This window comes from Bos indicus x Bos taurus, chromosome 7 (assembly GCF_003369695.1).
Source record: "Bos indicus x Bos taurus breed Angus x Brahman F1 hybrid chromosome 7, Bos_hybrid_MaternalHap_v2.0, whole genome shotgun sequence".
Classification (NCBI taxonomy): Eukaryota; Metazoa; Chordata; class Mammalia; order Artiodactyla; family Bovidae; genus Bos; species Bos indicus x Bos taurus.
In genome coordinates this window covers 106,532,993-106,554,683 of record NC_040082.1, presented here as the reverse complement: position 1 = coordinate 106,554,683, position 21,691 = coordinate 106,532,993, and the positions used below count along the sequence as shown (strand labels likewise).

The following is a 21,691-nucleotide window of genomic DNA, read 5'->3' as shown; positions in this document are numbered from 1 at the left end:
CAAATAAAGAAAACCAGAACCTAGGTTTAAATTCCAATTCTGAACAAAATCTCAGACTTTCATAGTCTTTCCACCTACTAGGGCAATAAGCATATTGGTAACTAACATTTTCTGTTTATAATCCTCATTTTTGTACATTTTACATTAAGTCACTACAGAGAGTATGTAGGCTGGCTTGCCTTTCCCTCTTTCCTTCTCTTCCTCCCTCCTTTTCCTCCTCTCTCGTCCTTCTCTCCCTCTCTCTCTTTCTTTTTTTCTCTTTCTCTCTCTCTCCACTAGATAATACATTCCCAAAGGACAGAACTACATTATTCAAAATACTAATACTTATAATAGATACGTGCACACATTTAATATACGCACAGTGGAGACGTTCCTGATGGTCCAGTGTTTAAGACTCCATGCTTCCACTGCAGGGTTTGATCTCTGGTCGGAGAGTTAAGATCCCACATGCCACGTGGTGCGGCCAAAAATAAAAATACACACACACAATGCTCGAACTATGAATGCCTGTGTCATCCGCTTTTTCTGAATGCCTGCTCATCTCTCCCCTTCACATCTTCATGTAGATAATCGAGTGTTAAGAACTGTTAGAACTGAGAGGAAGTTAAGCAATCAGCTAGTCCATCTTCAATTTCCCAAATGCAGAGTGCAGAGAGGGTATGACTTGAGCAAGCTTGGCATCAAGGCAAGAGCTGAGCCAATCCCCTGGCAGAGCCAGCCTGAATCTCAAAGTCCACAGAGATCCGCTGCACTTAGCTGCTGCTAAGTCGCTTCAGTCGTGTCCGACTCTGTGCGACCCCATAGACGGCAGCCCACCAGGCTCCCCCGTCCCTTGGATTCTCCAGGCAAGAACACTGGAGTGGGTTGCCATTTCCTTCTCCAGTACATGAAAGTGAAAAGTGAAAGTGAAGTTGCTCAGTCGGTGTCTGACTTTTAGCAACCCCATGGACTGCAGCCCACCAGGCTCCTCCATCCATGGGATTTTCCAGGCAAGAGTACTGGAGTGGGGTGCCATTGCCTTCTCTGCCGCTGCACTTAAGCAGTTTCTAAACTCCAGTGGAAGAGCAGGTGGCGCCCCATCTCATGTCTTGAGTGGAATTCAGGAGTCCTCAGGGAGCTCTGGGCAGTCACAGGCCATGTCCTGTGGGTCACTCACGTGTCTTTGTGAGGGAAGTTTCTTTGTCACTGCCCAGCTGCTTCCTGCCTCCATATTAAGGCCTCCATGCCAGTCTGCAGGGAAGCAGCCTCAAGGTTCTCTGACTTTGGCTCCCACCCAGACCCTGCCAGGCTCTGCTGCTTCCTGCAGCAAGTCAGCCTCTCACACATCTGCTCACCAAGGTCCTGGTCCTCTTTATGAGAATTCTCTTCTGGGCTGTTGCCGAAGAATGGACAAGAGAGTTAGGAGACAGACGTTCTCCCAGACATATGGGAACTATAGGAATGTGTCTGGTCAGTTCGGATGCTCCCCTCTTCCTTCTCTGTGGCGGGCATGGGGCTGGCCTTGGGTGGTAGCAGGATGAGCAGTGGGGATGGAATGAAAGAGCATACTTAGTGCCTCCGTCTTATTTTGTTCTTTTGGACAAATAACCTTTCAAAAGTTCTGTCGTTCATTGGTATATTCATTTATTCCACAAATACCTGATGGGCCCCTAAGGAGGGCTGAGCACTGTGGGGTTAGAGTAGTGGGCAAAGGCACCAGGCATAAGGCGTCTCTCCCTGACCTTGGCCCTCTGGCCTGCTGCCCCTCCCCCACAGGTAGCTGCTGTCACCAGTCTCTTGAATGTCCTTCCACAGACGTTCTATTCCACATGCAGATGTACAGGGTCCACTTTGGTTTTCCATACACACAGTATCACACACTCTGATCTTTTAAAGCAAGTGTTCTGGTGGGCAGTTTTCAAGTTGCCCCCTCAATCAGTGACCTGGGACTGTTCTAGAATGTTTGAGAACTGAGCATCTTTAGCCCAACATTGCTCTTCAATATAGAAAGGGTTGCAAAGAGTCCCACATGACTTAGCGACTGAACAACAACAAATAGAAAGCCCTAGAAATCCCTGCACTGGGGCCTGAGGGGGAAAAGTTCCTGGATCCTTGGAGTAGAGGTCTTGCTACATGTCTGGGGTTAGACAAAGCCGAATCACAACTTCAGCTTAGTTCTGGCAACAAATGTATCTTCTTCCTAGTGTGGGGAGTCACTAGTGCCCCCTGTCTGGAACCTTCACTCCTGTTACAAGTGATGCAGCCAGCCAGGAGCTTGCAGCTTAGGGGTAGGTGGGGCTGGGGCAAGAATTTCAGTGCAAGGGCCCAGGTTCTCCACTGGAGCCATCACAGGCCTGCGGTCTTGGAGTTCAGGATGCTGTGGTGAGCAAGTCGAGTGGGGATGGACAGACTGACAACAAGGTGAACAAGGTGATTTCAACCATTAAAGATGCGGATGAAGTAACTGGGGAGACTTTCCTGGTGGTCCGGTGATTATGACTCCATGCTTCCACTGCAGAGGGTGCTGGTTCAATCCCTAATCTGGGAACTAAGATCCCACATGCCACGTGGAGCAGCCAATAAAAAGTAACTGGGGATGCGACATAGTGACTGGAAAGGGCTCTGACCAGGACAGGGGTGGGAGACTTGTGAGTAGGTAGATTTGAGAGATCTGAATCTTAACAAGGACTCAACCCAGGGATGAGCATTCTGGACAGAGGGGAACAGTGCTCGGCAGAGAACAACTGGCAAGCTGGTGGGCAGGGATTAAGTCGGAGGCCGGCGAGGAAGTGGGATTTTATTCTAATGGGGAGAAGCGAGCATGCTACAGGCTCTGTGAGCTCTGTTTCCTACTGGTAAAATTCCTGGTTTGGATTCAGTAATCTTCCATCTCTCTGGTTTCATGACTACATTCTTTTATTCACAGATGTTATTGAACCGCCAGGGTGGCCACATTTAGCAAATGAAAACATAGGACGCCCAGTTAGATTTGAATTTCAGATCAATGACCAATTCTCCCGCATTATAAACCTATCCCCGAGTGTCAGAGTATCTTCCATGTTCCAGGGCCCCCGCTAGCAGTCAGCTCAGGTTTGAATAATTCACTTCACACAACCCCACAGCCTACTGCCTTTGGAGGAGCTCATCAGACATGAAGGTTAGAGTCTGGTGTGGCTTGGGAGTGAGGGATTAACCAGCTTCAAAAATCCACTTTGGCCCCAAATTGTGACTTTGAACTGCTGATTCCTTTGGGTGCCCCAGCTCGTTAGCCACCCACACAGCATTGATCAACACACCTTTGATGTCCCTGCATCCAGGTATGTATCGTGTTGTGTGGGGAGGTTTCTTGGGTGACCAAATATAGATTCTGGCCTTTTTCATGAGAATTATGAGAAGGGAGGGGAGCGTGCTCAGCACCAACCTATTATCCTCACCGAGGGTGTGGCTGTGAGACCTGAGGTAAAGTTTCAAGGTTGGAAGAATCCGGAGAGGGATGACGTGGCTATGGGCTCCTCGTCTCACCATGGGGTCCGTCTGTGTGCAAAACCCACCTGGCCCCGTACTCTGTATCCAAGGCATGCGGGTGTTCCATAGGGCAACCCCGGGCATGATCTATGGCTACTCCAGAAAAGGCAGGGAGGGGCAAATAATCCCGGAGAAAAAGTAATCTCCTTAAGTCAAGGTTTTAGGTCTCAGGAAAACTAGATCCTGAATGAGGGATTTGGGCGTGGCCCTGCTGGGACTTCCTTCTGCCAGATGACAGTACAGTTCCTGAACTCGGGACCCAGCTCTGAGGCATCTTCTCTGGTTAGTTCGTGGTGCTGTCAGGAGGGCTCTGACCCTTGGTTACCTGCTGTTGGAGTGTGTTACACAAGGGGGTGGGTGACTCCGTCTCGGTCAGTCACCGTCTGACCCATGGCCATGCCTCACATCCCTGTCTGTAGTCCCACCTGAGTTCACTTCTGGGACGTGGGCCCAAATGTGTTGGGGGAAGAAGAACCTGAGGGGGCCTGGAGATTCAGTCGCTCCCCTGGACATGGGGGCTCAGTCACTTTCTCCATCCATCAGTGTCCTCCTGGACATGACCCAGGCCTTGGCTGGACTTGAGGTGGTGGGCACGTGTGGTGGCCCTTGCCCTCCAGAATGCCACAGGCAGCCCAGAGGCCCACGGAGCATCCTGTCTGGAGTGTTCATAAGTGAGGGCTGTCCATTCCCTCCCCACAGTCTCGGTGGCTGTGTAGCAGAAGTTGGAAACGTCATCTGCCTGCCCAGCTGACTGGCCGGCTGAGGAAGACTTCCCTTTGTCCTGTCACAGAGCTCCACTACCCCCCAGGTCCCCTGCTTGCCCCATCCTGCAGTATGCTGCTTCTCTCACAGGCAAGACAGCACTTGCTCCTATTTGAGGTCCATCATAGAGCTGCTGGTACAATGTCCACTCCCTGAGGGCAGGGACTTTGTCTGATGTGGCTCCTGCTGTGTCCCCAGTAGGTGCCAAATGTTTGGTGAGTAAATGAAGGAATGGTGTAGCCCTGACACCTAGAGAACCATGGGGATCAGCTTCTCCAAACTGTGTGTTACAGGAAGGGAACTGAGCAGCCCTGAGGTAAAAGTCAGCCCACACCCTTGCAGAGGAGGACACAGCCAGGCTACACTGAGGTCTGGTGACACCCAGACCAGCTTTCCCAGCTTGCTTGCCCTGCCTGGTGGGGCCGCTGATTGGGGTGTCCACGCCCCCTGGTGGCTGAGGCTGGAACAAACTGGGCCACTGGCAGCAGCTGATGACACAGAGATGAGATGGGAGATTTACTTCCGGTTCAGGTTACTTCTGAGCAGTTTGTATTTAACCCTTTAGGGGAGTGTCTCTGTTCAGAACCCTGTGTTCAGTAGCAGGACATCCTCCAGGGCCACACAGACACTTGCTCTGGACAGAGCATACCTACCTGCAGATGGAGCCTGAACATCGAGTTGCGCAGACACTTGACATTCAGAATCGTAGTTAGAAACATTCAAAGCAAAACAAGCACACACTGACCAAGTGGCCCACTTCTAAGATCTATTTCAGAGAGCTTTTCTTCATACAGGGAACTCCTAACTTAGTGTAAGAATGTTACGATTTTTAAAACGTTTGTTGTACCAGTCATAATTCATTGAGCATTACATTTTTCATAAAGCATCACCATAACAGTCCCTTTAGGCTTCCCTGCTGGCTCAGTGGTAAAGAATCTGTCTGCCAATGAAGGAGATGTGAGTTCGCTCCCTGGGTTGGGAAGATACCCTGAAGAAGGAAATGGCAACTCACTCCAGTATTCTTGCATGGGAAATCCCATGGACAGAGGAGCCTGCAGGGCTACAGTCCATTGGGGTCACAAGAAATTGGGATCCAACTTAGCGACTAAACAATAGTCCTTTTATTTTCCAGTCCTTGAAGAAAATATCAGAAGATATCAAAGTGCTAAGAAAACCTAATTCACATAGAAATGAATTGTTTCCTTTTTTCCCAACCAACTGCATTGTAATCTCACCACATGAGAATGAATTTGTGGTAAAATACTTTTAAACTTGTCAGCAATGCCCCCTCCCCTCTCAGGCCCCTTGCAGATGTCAGGCTTGGCACTTCTGAGCTGACTGGGATTGTATTAGGGAAAGAAGGTGGTGTGGTTCAAATGGAAGAAGCGATGTGAGGTGCTGGACAGATAGAAACATAGCACAAACCTCCCCAAATAGCTTTCTTTGTGGGGAAATATAAACTCAAAGAGCTCAAGGAGACCGAAAGGGAAGCCAACACACATGAGGAATACTTCAAATCCCCAGGCCCGCAGGAGCCCATCGGCCAGGGGCTGTGAGGTCCAGGCCCCCTCTAGGTGCAGGCCAGCGGGGACCCGGCCACAGTGACTGTGAACGCTGACACCTGCACATTGTGGGCAGGTGTCCAGTGGCGCCTGCTGGACCGGCCTTGGGATGGCCCGTGTGTCCCTCCCTCTGGGCTGTCCCATGGACCCACCCACCCTACACCAGGCTTGGGCCAAAACGTTCCCCAGTGAAACCCAGCAACCACAAGGAGAGTACTCCTTGCAAGGGGACAGGTGCGAGTGAGCAAAGAATATTCTGGGACCATTCAGGGAGGAGCTGACAGGTGGGAGGCATGATTGGACCTCAGGCAGGTGAAGATGGCCAGGAATGGGCAGAGTGACCGGCAGGACTTCTGAGGACTGGGGGTGAGTGTTACCGAGGACTAGTAATGTGCCTTTCCCAGGTATTTGGTCCTTGGGCCAGCTGCCCTGGCCACCTGCTAGCCTCTGTGAGGTCCATTCCATTCTTCAGCCCTGTGGATGCCTCCTGGCTGAGTTCTTATCATCTGCTTCCCAAGTGTGTTCTCTGCATTATGTCAAATCACTCACACATCCAGTGGCCAGCAATTCTGCCTGGGGACTGTGGCCCAAAGGCATCTTCAAAAGTGCCCTTAAAAAGTCAAGGCCACCTGGGCATCCTCTCAGGGCAGAGGGAGGAGAGCAACACAAGGGCCTTGATACAGCACGGGTGGCAGGATGGTCCTATCCATGCGCATTAAAAGCACGGCACAACCCAAGAGAGCTGCAAACACGTGCCAAAATAAATGCTCAGGTGCATCCACAGCAGCACTACTCATAACAGCCACAAGGGGGCAGCAGCCCAAAGCCCATCAATGGTGACTGGATAAAATGTGGTCCATCCATCATCCAACAGACCATTATTTAGCCATAAAAAAGAAATGAAGCAATGATACCTGCTCTCATGTAGAAAAATCTTGAAGACACGAAGCTGAGTGAAAGCAGCCAGACACAAAAGGACATGTTACACTATTCCATTTATGTGAAATGCCCAGATCAATCAAATCCATAGAGACTGACAGTCGATCAGTGGTTGTCAGAGACTGGGGAGAGAATGGAATGACTGCTAATGGAGATGGCGTCTCCTTTTGTGGTGATGGAAGTGTTCTGGAACTAGACAGAGGTGCTGGTTGTACACAGTAAATGTACTGAATGCCACTCAATTGTAGACATTAAATTTTACGTGACTTTCACCTCAAAAAGGAAAAATAAAACCCCCAGGTACATGAAGGCTGACCCGTGTGTTTTCTAAGAACACAGGAAACAGGACACCGGGAATGCAAGGAAGTCTGGCTTGTGGAGAGCCAGGAACAGGCAGGGCTGTGGGCGGTGCCTGTCACGTCTCAGCGGCCCTCTTCCCTGCAGCAGGGCTGGACCGAGGACCGTCCTCATTAGAGGGGGAGGAGATGCGCGTTTCCCTCAGGTCCTCCATGCAGGGTCTGGGGCTCTGCATCCTCATGCCCTGTGGGTTACAGCAGAAGGCCCTGTGGCCCCGCCGGCCGGCCGTGGAAGCTTAAGAGTCTTCACCAGGCCACATGTGAGGGGTGCACGGCACAACAAAGACACAGTGAGTGACGGCTCCTGCAAGTTATTTTACTTTGAATACACAGGAAAAAAAAATCTACAAACAAGAAGCTCTGTTCTACGGCTCTTTTAAAGAATGCTTTGTATTTACAAAAAAATTTTTTTTTGTGATTAAAAGCACCAGCTGAAAATACAGGCTGCTAAAAACTTAAGACACTGAAAATCCATTAAAAGACAGTATGCCAAACATACATTAAAAACCTTTTAGGGAAACAAAGATGATGCAACCAACACATCTCACCCACTGTGCCAGGCAGCCTTTTCCGATTTCCCTGCCTGTGTTCCCAGTAAGTGGGGCGGGGAGTGCTTACTCCAGGGGGAGGACCCTGGCCTCCCCCATGGGCGACTGTGGGGATCCAACTACGTGTCTGAGAGGGAACCGGCACCTCCTGGACCAGCATCCTCAGAGCCACAGGACCTGAGGGCCACCATCACTGACAGGAGGAAGCGGGAGGCACACAAAAGGGAGTCAGAACAGCTTTCAACAATTAACCTGCCAAGAGCAATCTTTCTGCTATGCCCTCACATCCCTTGTATGCTTAAGAGTTTGGAGTTTCTGTATTTTTCTGAACACCCATCTATATGACACTGGCTGTAATAGATCTCTGGGGCTTGTGTGCAGTCTGTCTTAAATTCTTATGATTGAGAAACCGTGAGGCACTGAACTTGGACTTACAGGAGGGTATTTACAACAGCTTTCTGTGGCTGAAGGCGCTGCAGTGAGGGGAAGTTCAAAGCCTGCGCGCACGCATGTACATGCGGGTTGGCGTCCATATAGCTAGAGCGGGGCATTAAATATCGAGTACTGAAGTTTTAACTGTAAACTTAAGAACTCACCTTTAACTTTACATATACATAGATAACAAAGTGGTCACTAAAAGCACTTCAACATCAGGACAAGACATTAAGTTTTGAGGTTCTTATTTCAACTGCTCTACATACAAAATGCCCTAGAAGCAAAGAAAGGTTTAAATAAATACTCAAACAATGTAAAACAGGACTGAAGAAATGTGGGTCTGGAGAGGCTGCACACTGTGGAGTCCAGGCTAGCAGGTGCAACTTGTAGCGAGACAGGTGCTCTATCCCTTTGGTGGAAGAGAGGACCTCTGCGGGGGGACTGTCAAAGGGGAAGGAAGACGGGATGGGGACAGCTCATGAACAGGTAGCAGACCACCTCTGCAGGCCTCAGAGACCCAGGGGCAGCCCCAAGGAGCACGGGACAGGGCTGGACTCTTGAGTGACCCAGGATGACACAGAGAGGGCAGGTCCTTTTCAAACAAAACTTGGCCAGCCTGTCCTTTCAACCAGGCTGTCCCTTCATTCAGTAGCTTACTTACATGCCTGTTGCTGGCCCCTAAGAGGGCAGTAGGGCCCTGATGTGGGCAGTGACCCAGAACAAGGAGGTCTGTTGATAGCCCTGCTAGTGGCTAAGGCACACCCAGGCCTTGGGGCCCAAGCAGCTGACCTGAGCAATCCCAACATTCCTTTCATCACAGATACTGAGGCTTTGAGAAGCAGCTTTCACAGTGTTGGGTAACAAGACCTGAACCAACAAGCAGTCATAACTAGCAAAACCGCACACCACCCTCATCAGGGAGACCCTCCCAGGCACTGGAAGCCAAATGGGGCCAGGCTGCTGCCGTGACGGCCCCCAGTGTCACTGTCACCTGGGGCATTGCCTTGACTATTCAAGAGGAGCACAGAACCAAAACGGCTGTCTGGGCCTGGCAGAGCCTCCTGGGGTCCAGCTCAGGAAGAGGTTACAATGCTGTCCCGAGACCCAAGGCGGGTAGGTCTCCTCCTCCTCCCCTCTAAAGACAGGGCAGGGTACCAAGGGAATGGCTGCCTGCAAAGTGGTAGAGCCAAGCTGGGTCCCTCCCGCCCTGCACTGTGGACTCTGACAGGCAGAAGGCGGCTGATACACACAGGAGTCTCAGCTCCAGGCGCCAGCTCTGGCTGGGAAGCAACACAGGCACACACGTAGGTCAACACCAGCAGGTGCACTCCCACAGCCAGACAGTGAGCCCGGTCAAGGTGCAGATGCTCAGAAGTCAGGTTCCTGGACGCCCCAGCTGCCAAAACGATGGATGCTGACCAGAAAGGCAAGCCAGGAAAAGCACTGGGGTGAGACAAGCATTTCTGTCCCTGACAGGCACCATCACTTCTTCCCTCCAACTGTGGGTCAGACACTGGCATCTTGCCTCTGGGTGCAGGAAGCTGCCATAAGCAGAGGAAACACTCTGGCCCAGCAAGGAGGCCTGTGGAAGTCATGTGGTACCTCAGTGGCACCGACCTCCCGTGCGTGCAGGGTCAGGACCAGGCTGATGGCCAAGACCCGCTTCCCTAGCAAGACACTCTCTTGACGACACGACTCAGACATGGAAGCAGGACCAGCAGTTCAAACCCACTTTGAAGGATGGCTCTGTAGTCAGCTCCAGCAGCCCACAGGCAGCCACAGCACTCGGACTCCTGGCCCCTGGCAACAATGGCCAGCTGGCCTGTCCTGGGAGGACAGGAATCAGCCCTCCACGCTCCCCAGGGACCCAGGCTGCTCTGGAGACAGGAAAGAAGCCTGAAGACAGCCACGCCAGCACGTCTTCAGGGAAAGCTCAAGTGCCATCTGGGTGGAAGTCAGGGACACACCAGGCCCCCACGGAGGCTTGGAGAAGCTGAGAGGCCGCGTGCAGGGGTCTCACAGGAGGCTGGCCAGGCTGGTGTTTGGTCCGTTCTGAGCTTGGAACTGCACGGGGGGCGGGCCGTCTGTCCACTGCGGGGAAAGGACACACGGATGAGGCCCTTCCTAGTGAGCAGCAGGGGGGTGCTGGGCTGCGTGTCTGCGCCTGGAATGTTGCTCTCCTCAGGCTGGTCAGGGCCCCCAGGAAGCAGCCTGCATCACCCACTTGGGTGGGAGCTCTCCTGCCCATCCAAGGGGGTTCCTGAGGCCAGGCTGGGTTAGGGTTTTTTGGAGAGGCGCAAGGAGACAGTGGCTAAGGGTGTGCTTCCTTCCTCAGGAAGTGCGTTCCCTGGGGTTGCAGGTTGGGTGAGCTGACCCCAAGGAGCCACCCAGCCCCCTCATTTTGTCTCCCCACCCTGTGCCCCTACCGTGATGAGGTTGTGCTCAGGGAGGCTGCAGGCCTCGATGTGGTCTTGGAGTAGCTGCTGCGAGAAGTTCTGGTGCATCTGGGCGGCTTCGTGGGCATCCATGGCATTCCCACAGGCTTTATTCAGGTCTGGGGTGGGGGGGTGGGGGTACATGCAAAGGATGGGCCTGTTCTGGCCTGCCACTGCCCCAGGGCCTCCCCTCAGGTGTGGGTGGAGGCCTGAAGTCAAACCCCAGCTCCACCAGTGGATTCCTGTGTGCCTGGCACGTCACCTGCCCTGAACCCTGTGTCAGGGTCAGCAGAGCCCACCTGCCAACAGCCAAGTTTCTGAGTCTTATGTCCTTGGAGGTGGATGAACAGTGAGGCCCACAGGGGCAAATATGAGGCCTGGGAGGGCAGTGACAGTCCTTTGGGCCACTTGGATGTGGCTCTCCCAGGGATTTCCTGGCCAGCTTGGGGCACCCGGGAGCCTGCAGGGAGCAAGGCACCTAGTGTTCCCTTCTGAGGCAGGAGGGCGGAACGAGTGCACCAAGCCCACTGCGGATGAGAACAGTTGGCCCTCCACCTCCTCACCAGGACCCTGGGTGAGTCTGTGGGCCCTGGTTTCACAATCTGTAAATGAGGGAGCAGCCATGACAGCTGCTAAGCACGCTCTCTGTGCCCAGAGCACCTTGGCTCATTCTGCCAGACACGGACGACTGCCATCCCCATTCATGGGAAGGAGACCAAGGCCAAGCGCCAGGGTTCACTGCCCAAGCAGATGCCAAGAACTAGCCCTGTGGGTCCCAGAGAGTCAGAACCAGACTGTGTAGACCTCCCGGACCTCCGCCTCACCTCTGAGCAGGGCCGACGACCACAGCTGCACCGACATGTCCGGGATCTTGCTGGCCAGCTGCATGGCGGGCACCACCATGTTGTTGCTCTCCTGTCGGCCAAGAGCAGCGGAGGGCCAAGGAGCGGCGGAGGGGTCAGGGAGCGGCGGAGGGGTCAGGGAGCGGTGGGAGGAGGATCAGGGCTGGGGTGGAGGCGGCTGAGCCTGACGGCAGGGACAGCCTGGGCCCACCTGCGACCTCCCGCTGCCTGGGAAATACCTACTCCTATTGTACAGTCTATCTCAAATGACCCTCTCTGAAAGTACTCCTCGACAACCCCGGGGGAAAAGAAACAGCTCCCGCTCCTCGGCCCTGCATGTGCCTCCTGGCTGGGGCACAGCCATGGGCGACTCTATGTGCCTCTGTCTTTCTAAATGAAGAAAAAGCACTGGTGGCAGGCAGCCCTGGACCATCTCAGGAGCCGATTAGACACACAGACTCAGGACTTCCCTGGTGACCCAGTGGTTAAAAACCTGCCTGCCAATGCAGAGGACACAGGTTCAATCTCTGGTCTGGGAAGATCCCATATGCCACAAGGCAACTAACTAAGCCCGTGCCACAACTGTTGAACCTGCCCTCTGGAGCCCAGGAGCTACAACTACTGAGCCCAAGGGCCTGACAGCCTATGCTCCGCAACGAGAAGGCACTGTAACGGGAGGCCCACTTGCTACAACTACAGAAAGCCTGTGCAGAGCAACAAAGATCCAATGTAGCCAAAAATGAATAAATAAACAACATTAAATTAAAAAAAAAAAATAGATTCAGGGGTCTCAGGGCAGTCTGTCCTGGTGGGAGCAATGAGGACTAATGGTCAAAAGAGAGAAGAACTGGTTTTTTCTACATAAGAACCTGCTCCTGCAGAAGCCCACCTCAGACACATGGGGCTGTGGGGCACCAGGATGTGTTCCCCCTTGAACCCTGACTCCACAATGCAGCTGTGAGAGCACCGTGCCTCAGCCCTCAGGATGAGCTGAGTGAAAGCTGCTGGGGTCCGCAAACCCCCATCCTTGGCTCTGCAGTGACTCCACCCAGTGCAGGACCCAGAGCCTACTGGCCTAACTGTTGGGTTCAGGGTGACACTGGGAGAGCCCCCATGTGGCAACCACGTGCAGTGTAGGCGGGGGGCACTTGGCATGTAGCCCAGTATATATCCTCCAAACCAACTCCTGAGGCCCAGGTTCCAACACAGCCTCCTTGTGTGGGATGCGCCTCCAGACACAAAAGCCCAGTGACTACGCTGCCCACCCGGGCCAGCACCTCGAAGATGAGCTCCAGGTGGGTCTCAAAAGTTTTCAAAACTGAACCAAGGCCTCCTAAGACCTCAGAATGCAGAACAGGAAAAACTGGTCTCCTCTTCCAGGCCTGGGGCCGAGAGGGAGCTGCTGGGAGGGAGTCCCCTTGGCTCCAGTTCCCTGTGACAGCTTGGTTTCCACAGAACCTAGGTGTGAAGACCGGTGTTGTCTGGAGAGGGGTCCTGCATGAGGCCACCCACAAACTTTAATGCCTGAGTATGCTGTGGCCTGGTAGGCCCAGGGCAGGCGGCTTCTCCCATAGATCTAGCGCTGCTTGAGGCGGCGCCTGGCTTTGGGGGCTCCTGGTGGCCCCAAGAAGCAAGAGAGATTCCCAAATAAGCTCTGTAATTTGCTCTGGGACTGCCCCCCACACATACCAGAAGTTATAGCTGAAGAGCTACTCTGCCCACCCTGCCCCACTAAAGGTAGCTTCTAGAAGCTTCTGGACAAACAAGCATCAGCAAAGTCTAGGTTCTAAGCCTGGGTCTGCAGTTTGGGGCTGTGTGACATTAAACTCCTCAGCTGGCAACGAGGTGATCACCGCCACTGCACCGAGACACAAGGCGGGCGGCCTGAACTCAGGGGGGCCTCATGTTGAGCCCCTCATCCCTGCCCAATGCCGGGATGTGCCCTGAGGCCACTGTCCTCCCTGTGCTCCGAGTACCAAGACAAGGTGCTCTAGAAGGAGTGGAGCTACACTCAGAAGGAAGAACCCACTGCTCACCCTCCTTTCAGGGTATTGATCCTGCCAGGGCTCAGGACACAGCTGCAGGGCATGCGGGCCTCAGAAAATGATTGTCACATGATTGTGCGGAGGGGAGATGCACTGGGCTTATTAAAAACACTCATTCTTTAGAAGCTCTGGGATTTGATCAGATAAAACTTTATGGGCCTGCGTTCTCTGTCCTGAAATCAGCTAAAGTAAGTTCAGCTAAATCACTGAACTGATGCCACTTAAAAACTCTCACTGCCATTAAAAAAAGGCCCCAACACAGTGGTGCAGAGAAAGACCAGACATAAAATTATAAGATAGCCTTATAAAACTTAGGCTTACACAGAGGCAAGCAATGAAAAGAGCTGGAAGACAGAAGACACGCAAGGATTTTATCCTTTGCTTCTCAGACTTTCTATGATAACCATAACATCTTTTATACTGACAAACATACTCTTAAAAAAATTAAAGACCTTGTAAGGTCAATGGGTTGGAGTAGGTGAGATGTTCACACACCCCCAGACGGGGAAACTGAGAAGTCAGCTGATCCCACCCGAGACCGTATGGCATGGGTGGGGGCCAGGCACAGGGGGACACAGTTGGTGAGGGTAGACACAGGGTGCCCTGAGGATACCATGTGTGACGGGCAGAGAAGGAATCCCTGGGATTGTAGCTGAGTGAACACACCTTTTAGCCCCCACATACTAGCACAGGGAAGGGGACCTGCCCTCAGCCTCGCCAGCTCTGGGCAGTCTGAGCAGCTCTAGCTCCACTGAGCCCTGGGGCTTTGCCTGACAACTGCCATGGGCCAACACCAGCCCGTCTGCCACACAGGTGCACCCTTCAGGAACTCAAAGCTCCCCCAGCCCTGCCTGCCCAGGCTGTCTGAGTCTCATAGAGCATGGCGATGGGGGTGGGGGGTTATGGGGGGTGAGAGGTCACTGAGATAGGATCACTGCAGGGCACGGGATGGGAGGCACTTTGCTAGGTGCCCACCTCCACCCCACTAAGCACCACCCTGGCCCTATGCCCCTCAGCCTGGCCCCTGACACTCACCCTGTGGTTTCCCAACACGTAGAAGATGTGACCTAGGAGCACGAGGGAGCAGGCTGTGAGCCGATTCAGGTCCTCCGCGTTGGACATCTTCAAGGTTTCCCGCAGAAAACGCCTTCGTGAGAAGAACAGATGCTGAGGCCCCACTGGGAGGGCTTTGGGGAAGAAAAGGCAGCCTTGGGGCCCTGAGCAGAGACCACCTGGGGGAGGGTGGGAAGGGCAGGAACAGGGGGCCTGGGCACATGCCGCTGGGGGAAGAGGAACATAGAGAGGTGCCAGGTACAGGGCCACCTGCCCTCTCCAGTACTTACTTGGCCTCATTATAGCGTCCCTGGAAGAAGGAGAAAAGCCCACGCACGTAGAAAGCCGCTGCTCGCAGGCAGTGTGAGCTGAGGAAGAGTGGAGCATCACACCTTAGTGAGTTTTCATGAAAGCAGCAGATTTACAAATGGGGATTGGGTGGGAGGATGGGAGGTGTTGGGGTACACGGGCAGTCTGGGGCCCCACAGATGCTCACACTACCAAGAGCAGAGAAAGCATAAGAGACTTGGTAAAGTGGAACTTGGGGCCTGGGGCTGCCTACCTGACAGGGAAGCTGTGGTCTGGATTGATCCTCTCCAACAAACTGTACAGCTGTGAAAGCAATGTCTGCAAGTTAGGATAACTCTGCATTTCTAAAAATGAGAGGGTTTGGCCCCAGTATGCCAGTAAGTAACTAGGGCTGCCTGCAACTTCCTAACCCAGTCTCATGGCATATGCCCGTACCTCAAATCCCATGCCTGAGTGCAACCTGCCGGGAGAAGGGGCAGAACCTGCAACCCTGCTGACATCTTAGGCTCCCTTTGGCTGATGTATAGAGGGGAAGCTGGGTTGGGGGGTGAGGGCTGAAGTGGGCTGAGGCTGTGCCCAGTACTCCCGAAGTCCCTTCAGGAGGCACACACTGTGGTGGGGGTGGAGGTGAGACAAAGGAGCCAAACTCCTCTGAGACCCACAGAGACCACATCAGGCCCTCAAGACCCTGCCCTGGTGTGCTCTCAGGCCACTGGAGCAGCTAGACGGGGCCTTCTGCCCAAAGCATTCAAACCAACCAACTATGTGTGACATCAGCTAAGTACAGGGCCATCTCTCTTTGTAGCCAAGAGATGATAGTGGCCTGAACTAAAAAATGAAGGTCACAGGTATGGAGACAAGTGATGGATCTGAGCTACTTCAGAGGGCTCCGGGCTGGAGGGAAATGGCAGGGCTAAGGGGGTGTCACAACGGGAACCTGGTGGGAGGTACTTATCCTGGGGGGCAAGCTCTGGCGCCCACCTCCCTGCTCCAGCAGGCTGGGGCACTAGAACACCTAGGAGCCTAATGCAGACAGGAGCCCAAGGTGTCACTCCTCGAAACTGAGCCATGAGGCCTCACTGACAGACAGCTAGAACAGACAGCTGAGAGAAGAAGAAATTTTCTTTTTTCCCCCAAGGGATTCAATGGTTGGCTAGTTTTCAGTAGAGAGAAATGGTAATTTGCTATGGAAACGTTTCTGTCCTAGACTTGGCCTCCCCCAAGCCACGCCCATGCTCCACTCTGTGGGACACTTTGTTGGAAGGAAAATACCGTAGGGTCGAGAGGTTTGATGGTGCCCAGGCCCACACTTCCCACACACCTCCCTCCAAGTAAGAGTTGAAAGGATACCAAACATGAAGCATGTCACCTACTACCTCTTGGTGTCTATTTCCTTCCCGTATATACACACTCGCCAGGTTGGTCACGATGAAGGCCCATAGCTCCTGGTGATTTGTGAGCTGGAATATGGGAGACACAGGGCATTAGGGGGCCCAGCTGGGCAGTCATGTCACTTGGGGGTCGCTTGGCGGCATCAGAGCCACCCAAACGCTCCACAACAGCTACCTTGGAATCTTCTTACTCTTTTTATTCCACACACACATACACACCCCTGCCTCCTGAACCTAGGGACAACAAAACTGTTAGTTCCTGTCATTATAAAATAATCATCTGCATTATAGGAAACTCAGGAAACGGAAAAGCACAGCCAGCCACCCCAGAGCCTGTCCTCAGAACACGCCACAGTTTGCTCCATTCTCTGCTGTCTCACTCTGAGACCTGGGTGCCCCCCCGACACCTCAGGTGGTCACCCCAGGACCCCAGTGTGTGTAAACACAGCAGAGGAGCATGCTTGCTGGTTCCTCTGCTAATGGCTGGTGGTAGACAGACTGCTGTCCCCAGTTTTTCTGGAGGAACAAGAATGGCCATGAAAGGAACCAATCTGAGTGTTATGAGCACTGCTCAGACCCTGGGGGCTGAGCATTCTAAACAGGGCTCAGCGAGTGCAACTGTCTAAGAAGCCAAGAATGCCTACGAAGCACAAACCCCACCTGGAGGACCTTGGCAAGTGCCAAGGAGATCCAGAGGGTTGTCTGATCTGAGCAAAGATGCTCCGATATATTTGTCACAGGACCACAGGAAACATGTTTGGTGTCATGAGGGGTCTGGATCCAAGTTCTGGTTCTACCACCACTTCCCCCACCAGGTCGGTGGACACAGCCCCTGGCGGCACACACCATCTGCTGGGAACTTTGATGTTGAAACAAAGCAGCAATTTGTGTAGGAAGTGGGACACAGAAGGAGTGTCTAAGAGACCTTCAAGGACCACAGGCAATGAGGGGAGGTCTCAGCACCACTGGAGTGAGCAGCACCAGGGCCCAAGTAGCTGGGACACAAGTCAACATCACCTGGTGGACCACCGGGAGGACGGGAATCCGCAGTGAAAGTGGCTCACCAGGGCATGTCCAGCAGGTGCCCGGCTCAAGACAACCTCCTTGAGGCTATCCTCTGAGTTAGTTGGGGAAGCCCCACCCCAGGGTGCCCAGGGTGCCCCCTTGCCCATAGCTATCCTGCATCAGGCTGTGCTGCCAGCACTGGCCTGTCCGCACCCGGGCAGCACAAGGCCTGACAAAGGAAGCCCTGGATAAATGGCACAGCACTGTCGCAGCTGGCACCAGGCTGGACACTGTGGAGTCACCCACTGACCACGGTTTGTGTGGCTGTTGTCCCGACTCCTTACTGAGAAGCACCTCCTGCCCCATGAAGTGAGGGCCGGCACCTTACCCGCAACGCTGTGGTGAACTGGGCTTCAGCGTTGTCCATGCAGTTGACAGAGACACAGTACAGCCCCTAGAAGAAGATGGTGCCAGGGCTCAGAGCCACATGCGGCTCGCCTAGGGCTGCACCCAGGCAAGCCTGACAAGAGACTCTACCGAGCCCGCTGTATCTGAGCTTTACCCTGACCATGGAGAGGAAGACGGCATGCTTCATTATTCCTGCCTCCTGGGACCTGAGTCAACTTGGACTTAATGAGATGCTTGTCAGAATGAAGTCCACGGGGAAGGTTCTAAATCCTGCCTGGGGTGTTGGTCACAGGGATGGGGCTGGGGGCGGGCAGCCCTCACGCACTCACCAGCAGCGTGTGCAGCTGTGCCGCGTGGTTGGAGAAGAGCCGGGGCGACTGCTGGCACAGCTGACAGACCTGGGAGATCTGCAGGGAGACAGCATGTCTGACATCACTGTAACGTGGGACCCAGGGCCCCAGCAGCATCGAGAAGAGACCCCCAAAGCCAGTGGGGGTACCGCATACCGCCCAGTCTAACCTGGGCATAAAGTCCCAGCAGAGGTGCCCACTGTGAGGATGTTGCCCCTTGTCTGGTTCTCCGCCTCCTCCCTTTGCAGCCTGTGTCTTAGTCATATAGTACCTACATCCTCATCAAGGACCCCATGCCCTTTCAGGAAGGTGGGTGTCAAGGATTACGGATCACTGGGCAGGAGGGGTGCTAGAATTGCCACCAGCAGACTCTAAAACCCCAGACCCCATGTTTCTTGGGCACAAGAACTTGTAGGTAAAAACCTGATGATGTCCATGCAGGCTCATGGCTGGCCAGGTCACGTTCTCCCCAGTGACACCCTCAGGACCCAGCCTTCCCCTGCTGCGTGCCCGCGGCCCCAGGGCCTACCTCCTGCAGCGCAGTGGCCTTGTGTCCTGTGACGAGCCGGCACATGATGATGTGCTCCAGCAGGATCACTTGGAAGGAGGACAGGATGGGGCTGCAGTCGAGCACTGGGGGCGAGAGGCAGGGGTGAGCCCCTGAGGCACGTGAGGAGACCACACCAAAGAGACAAGACCCACGTCCCTGCCTCCTGCGGGCTTTGAGCCCTCCCGCCACGCAGCCCCTCAGCTGCTTGGGTCTGAGCCCACCTGCTCTGCCGGGCACTGGCCTAGCACCCAGTCTGTCAGCTTATTTGGTGCTCACGGCACCCTCAGGCAAGGGGGTCCATCTCCCTGTCCAGGTGAGGAATCAGGTTCATAGCCAGGTTTTGGTGACCAGAGTATTTTAAAAGCAAGAAATTCCTAAAGGGATCTGTTTTCCATCCTCAACCTGCACCTCTGCCCTGACCCAGGTGAGTGCTCAAGGGCACGCTGGGCACCAAGGGTTCTAGAAATGTTGAGGTTGCCCAGGAGACTAAGCAACAGGCTTCAGACAACAGTGGGGGGGACCACAGCTTCTGGCTGTTCCAAGCGGCTGTCCTCACACTGGAACCAGACAGCACTTTCCCAACTCATCTCAAAGAAAAGAACAGTAGTCCCTGCGAAACTGGGCTCTCTGGCTCCTCCCCAGCAGCACTGACAAGGGCACAGGGAGTGAATAGGGTGAACGGGGCACAAGCCAGACAGGGACACGCGGGGCTCTGGTTTCCCACTAGTCAAAGGTCCTCGATTACCCAGGATGGATTAGTCAAGAATCCCAGAAGAACCTAGGACCCCCAGAGGATCTGCTGTCAGTCAAGTTCCAATTCTGATCTCACCCTAAGCACAATCCACATTACAATACTGATAAGCGACAGCAAAAGCAGCCACCGCCTTTCAGCTGAGCCCTGCTGTCCCCGCAGGTTCCGGTGGAGTCCCACTAACCCTGTGACTAGCTGTGCAGTGAGGGTGATAGGACAGAGATGCTCCAAGTACTCACCCAACCTCCCTGGGGAGCAAGGATCCCGTCCAGGCCTGGCACGGCTCTGCCTGAACCTGATCATCCCTATCTGCCAACTGTGGTGCGAGACCCATGGGGCGGGGACCCATGCTTCAGTCTTTCAAAGTCCTCCAGGCCCAGCACTGGCAGTGATGGGCGGGCTGCCGACCAGGGGGCTACTCGACCCAGAGCCCCACAGGGCCTGACTTACTCTTGAGCTTCTCCAGCTGCATGAGGGCCTTGTCTGTGTACTTCTGCGCCTTCTCTAGGTAGCCAGCTTGCATGGAGTGCATCACAGTCACCTGGGGACAAGGTCAGATGGTGGTGGCCACTGAAGCCCTCTCCTCTCACCCGGGCCGCCAGGATCCGGCCCCTGCAGGGACTCACCAGGTAGACAAGCACGCACATGTGCTCCTTGGGCAGCCAGTGGAAGAGGTCAGCAGGGTTGCTGGGTAGGATCTCGTCATCGTGCAGTGTGGAAATGGTCTGGATACACTGCTGCAGCTGCTTCAGGCATGGCTTCACGCTCTTTACCTGCAGCAGGCACACAGCACTGCACACCTGACCACCCATCTGCTCCTACCAGGTGCCAACACCCTTAAGAGGCACGTACCCACAGTGGCAGCTACCCAGGTCCTGCCTGCCTTGTCCCATCCCAAGGCCCTGCAGGCCGTCTCCGCAGCTGTCAGCACCCTGTAAGGGTCTGCTCTGCTTCTATGCGTTGAGTGAAGTGCTCAGCCCAACAGGCAAAGGTGGGTGTAGGTGGGGGAACCAAGGAAGTGTGGCCGGTGGGGAGGGACAGGAGGCAATTGCAGAACTGATTTCTCAGTCAGAGGCCCATCCAGCACCTGCCTGCTCCCCAGCAGCCGTCACGTGGGAGGCAGTACACACCTGCCCGGCATCCAGGTAGTGGGTCACCTGGAGCACCAGGAAGAAGACACGCAGAGACTCTTTCTGGATGGGGTTCCCTTGCCAGTTCTCAACTATCTGCCCACAGAGGGTCAGCAGTGGGTGGACTTCCTGCAGCTTGCGCTCCATCAGCAGCAGCTGTGGGGAGAGGAGCAGGTGCTGGGGGCTGTCCGGGCGCAGGGCTGCCACCCACCTGCCCATGCACTGTGTAACTGCAGGCACCTCAAAGAGGGGGCACAAGGCCAGGCTGGAGCCCAAGTCCAGGCAGCTCCAACCGAGCCGGCTCCCCCGCCAGCACAAATCCCACAGCCTGGAATTGGAGCTTTGTCTCTGAATCCAGCTGGGGGACGGGGGACAGGGTCTGCCTCTCATGGCTACCTGCCATGTGCGAGGGTCTAGGCAACTCCTGGGCCATGACATGGCAAGCAGGCGAAGCCTTGGCAGACCCTGGGACCCAAACTCATGCCCTCACACCTTATCCTGCCCAGCCTCCACTTACCATGCCTTTGCTGAGCAGGAACAGTGCCCTGGAAAAGAAAGGGGGCGTCAGGTCTGGGAGGCCCAGGCAACCCCTAGGATGACTGCCACCTCAACATTCCCAGGGACCCAACCCCTGGGGCAGTTAAATGGATGACAATGGACCCTGGCCAATAAGCGTGCTCTATTTTGTTCTATTTTCCTTTAACTTTTTTCTTGTTTAGAGACTCATGAGGTTCAAAAGCTCAGAATGCAGAAACAGGTGCTCAAGAAAGCACGGAGTGAGGACTTCCCTGGTGGTCCAATGGCTAAGACTGCTGCTTTTAGGAGCAGCTGTGGGGCTGCGGGCCCGCCAGTCTGTGCAGAGTGCCGACGTGCTGCAGCTGACACCCCGCCAAGTGGGCACGGCTCAGTGAGGAGACAGAGGAGCACGGGGTCCCAGTCACACAGGGAGACGTCGACACTCCCGGCCACCTGCCATCCTTTGTTGTTACCTCACAGCATGGACACCTGAGGGTCTCCTGCCTGACTGCTGAACTCTAGGGTCTAGAACTTCACGTCAGTGTTGCCATATTATCACCTCACTAGGCCTCACGTCTGAGATCAGAAGTTCTGTGTCAGGAGACCCGTAGGCGCCATGCCCTGGTGCAGCCCACCCCAGTTACCTGCCCACAGTGGTACAGAGGCCCGTCTTGAGGACACTTGTGAAGATGTGCAGTGTGCCCCCATCCCCGTGCCCTGCAAGTCGCTGCGTGTCGCCCTGAACCTAGTAATGGCTGCAACATGAGGAGGACAAGACGGGCCAGGCGCACAGTCCA

At 54.4% G+C, this 21,691-nt stretch overlaps 1 protein-coding gene across 2 annotated transcripts in view; it reads right to left on the bottom strand.

Moving 5' to 3' along the window:
* Positions 1–6,807: 6,807 nt before the first annotated feature.
* The window catches only part of MAU2 (MAU2 sister chromatid cohesion factor), a 39,034-nt gene continuing 24,150 nt past the window's right edge, over positions 6,808–21,691 (bottom strand). The window contains exons 6-19 of one of the 2 annotated variants that reach the window (XM_027548393.1): positions 20,896–20,923; positions 20,379–20,534; positions 19,875–20,021; positions 19,699–19,789; positions 18,477–18,580; positions 17,927–18,004; positions 17,578–17,643; positions 16,167–16,253; positions 15,047–15,096; positions 14,775–14,852; positions 14,467–14,578; positions 11,369–11,459; positions 10,536–10,663; positions 6,808–10,200 (exon numbers count right to left, since the gene is read on the bottom strand). In XM_027548393.1, the coding sequence (XP_027404194.1) occupies positions 10,126–10,200; positions 10,536–10,663; positions 11,369–11,459; positions 14,467–14,578; positions 14,775–14,852; positions 15,047–15,096; positions 16,167–16,253; positions 17,578–17,643; positions 17,927–18,004; positions 18,477–18,580; positions 19,699–19,789; positions 19,875–20,021; positions 20,379–20,534; positions 20,896–20,923 (1,291 nt within the window). In that variant the 3' untranslated portion in view covers positions 6,808–10,125. The remainder of the gene's footprint in view (positions 10,201–10,535; positions 10,664–11,368; positions 11,460–14,466; positions 14,579–14,774; positions 14,853–15,046; positions 15,097–16,166; positions 16,254–17,577; positions 17,644–17,926; positions 18,005–18,476; positions 18,581–19,698; positions 19,790–19,874; positions 20,022–20,378; positions 20,535–20,895; positions 20,924–21,691) is intronic. The other variant, XM_027548394.1, reaches the window with a different exon arrangement.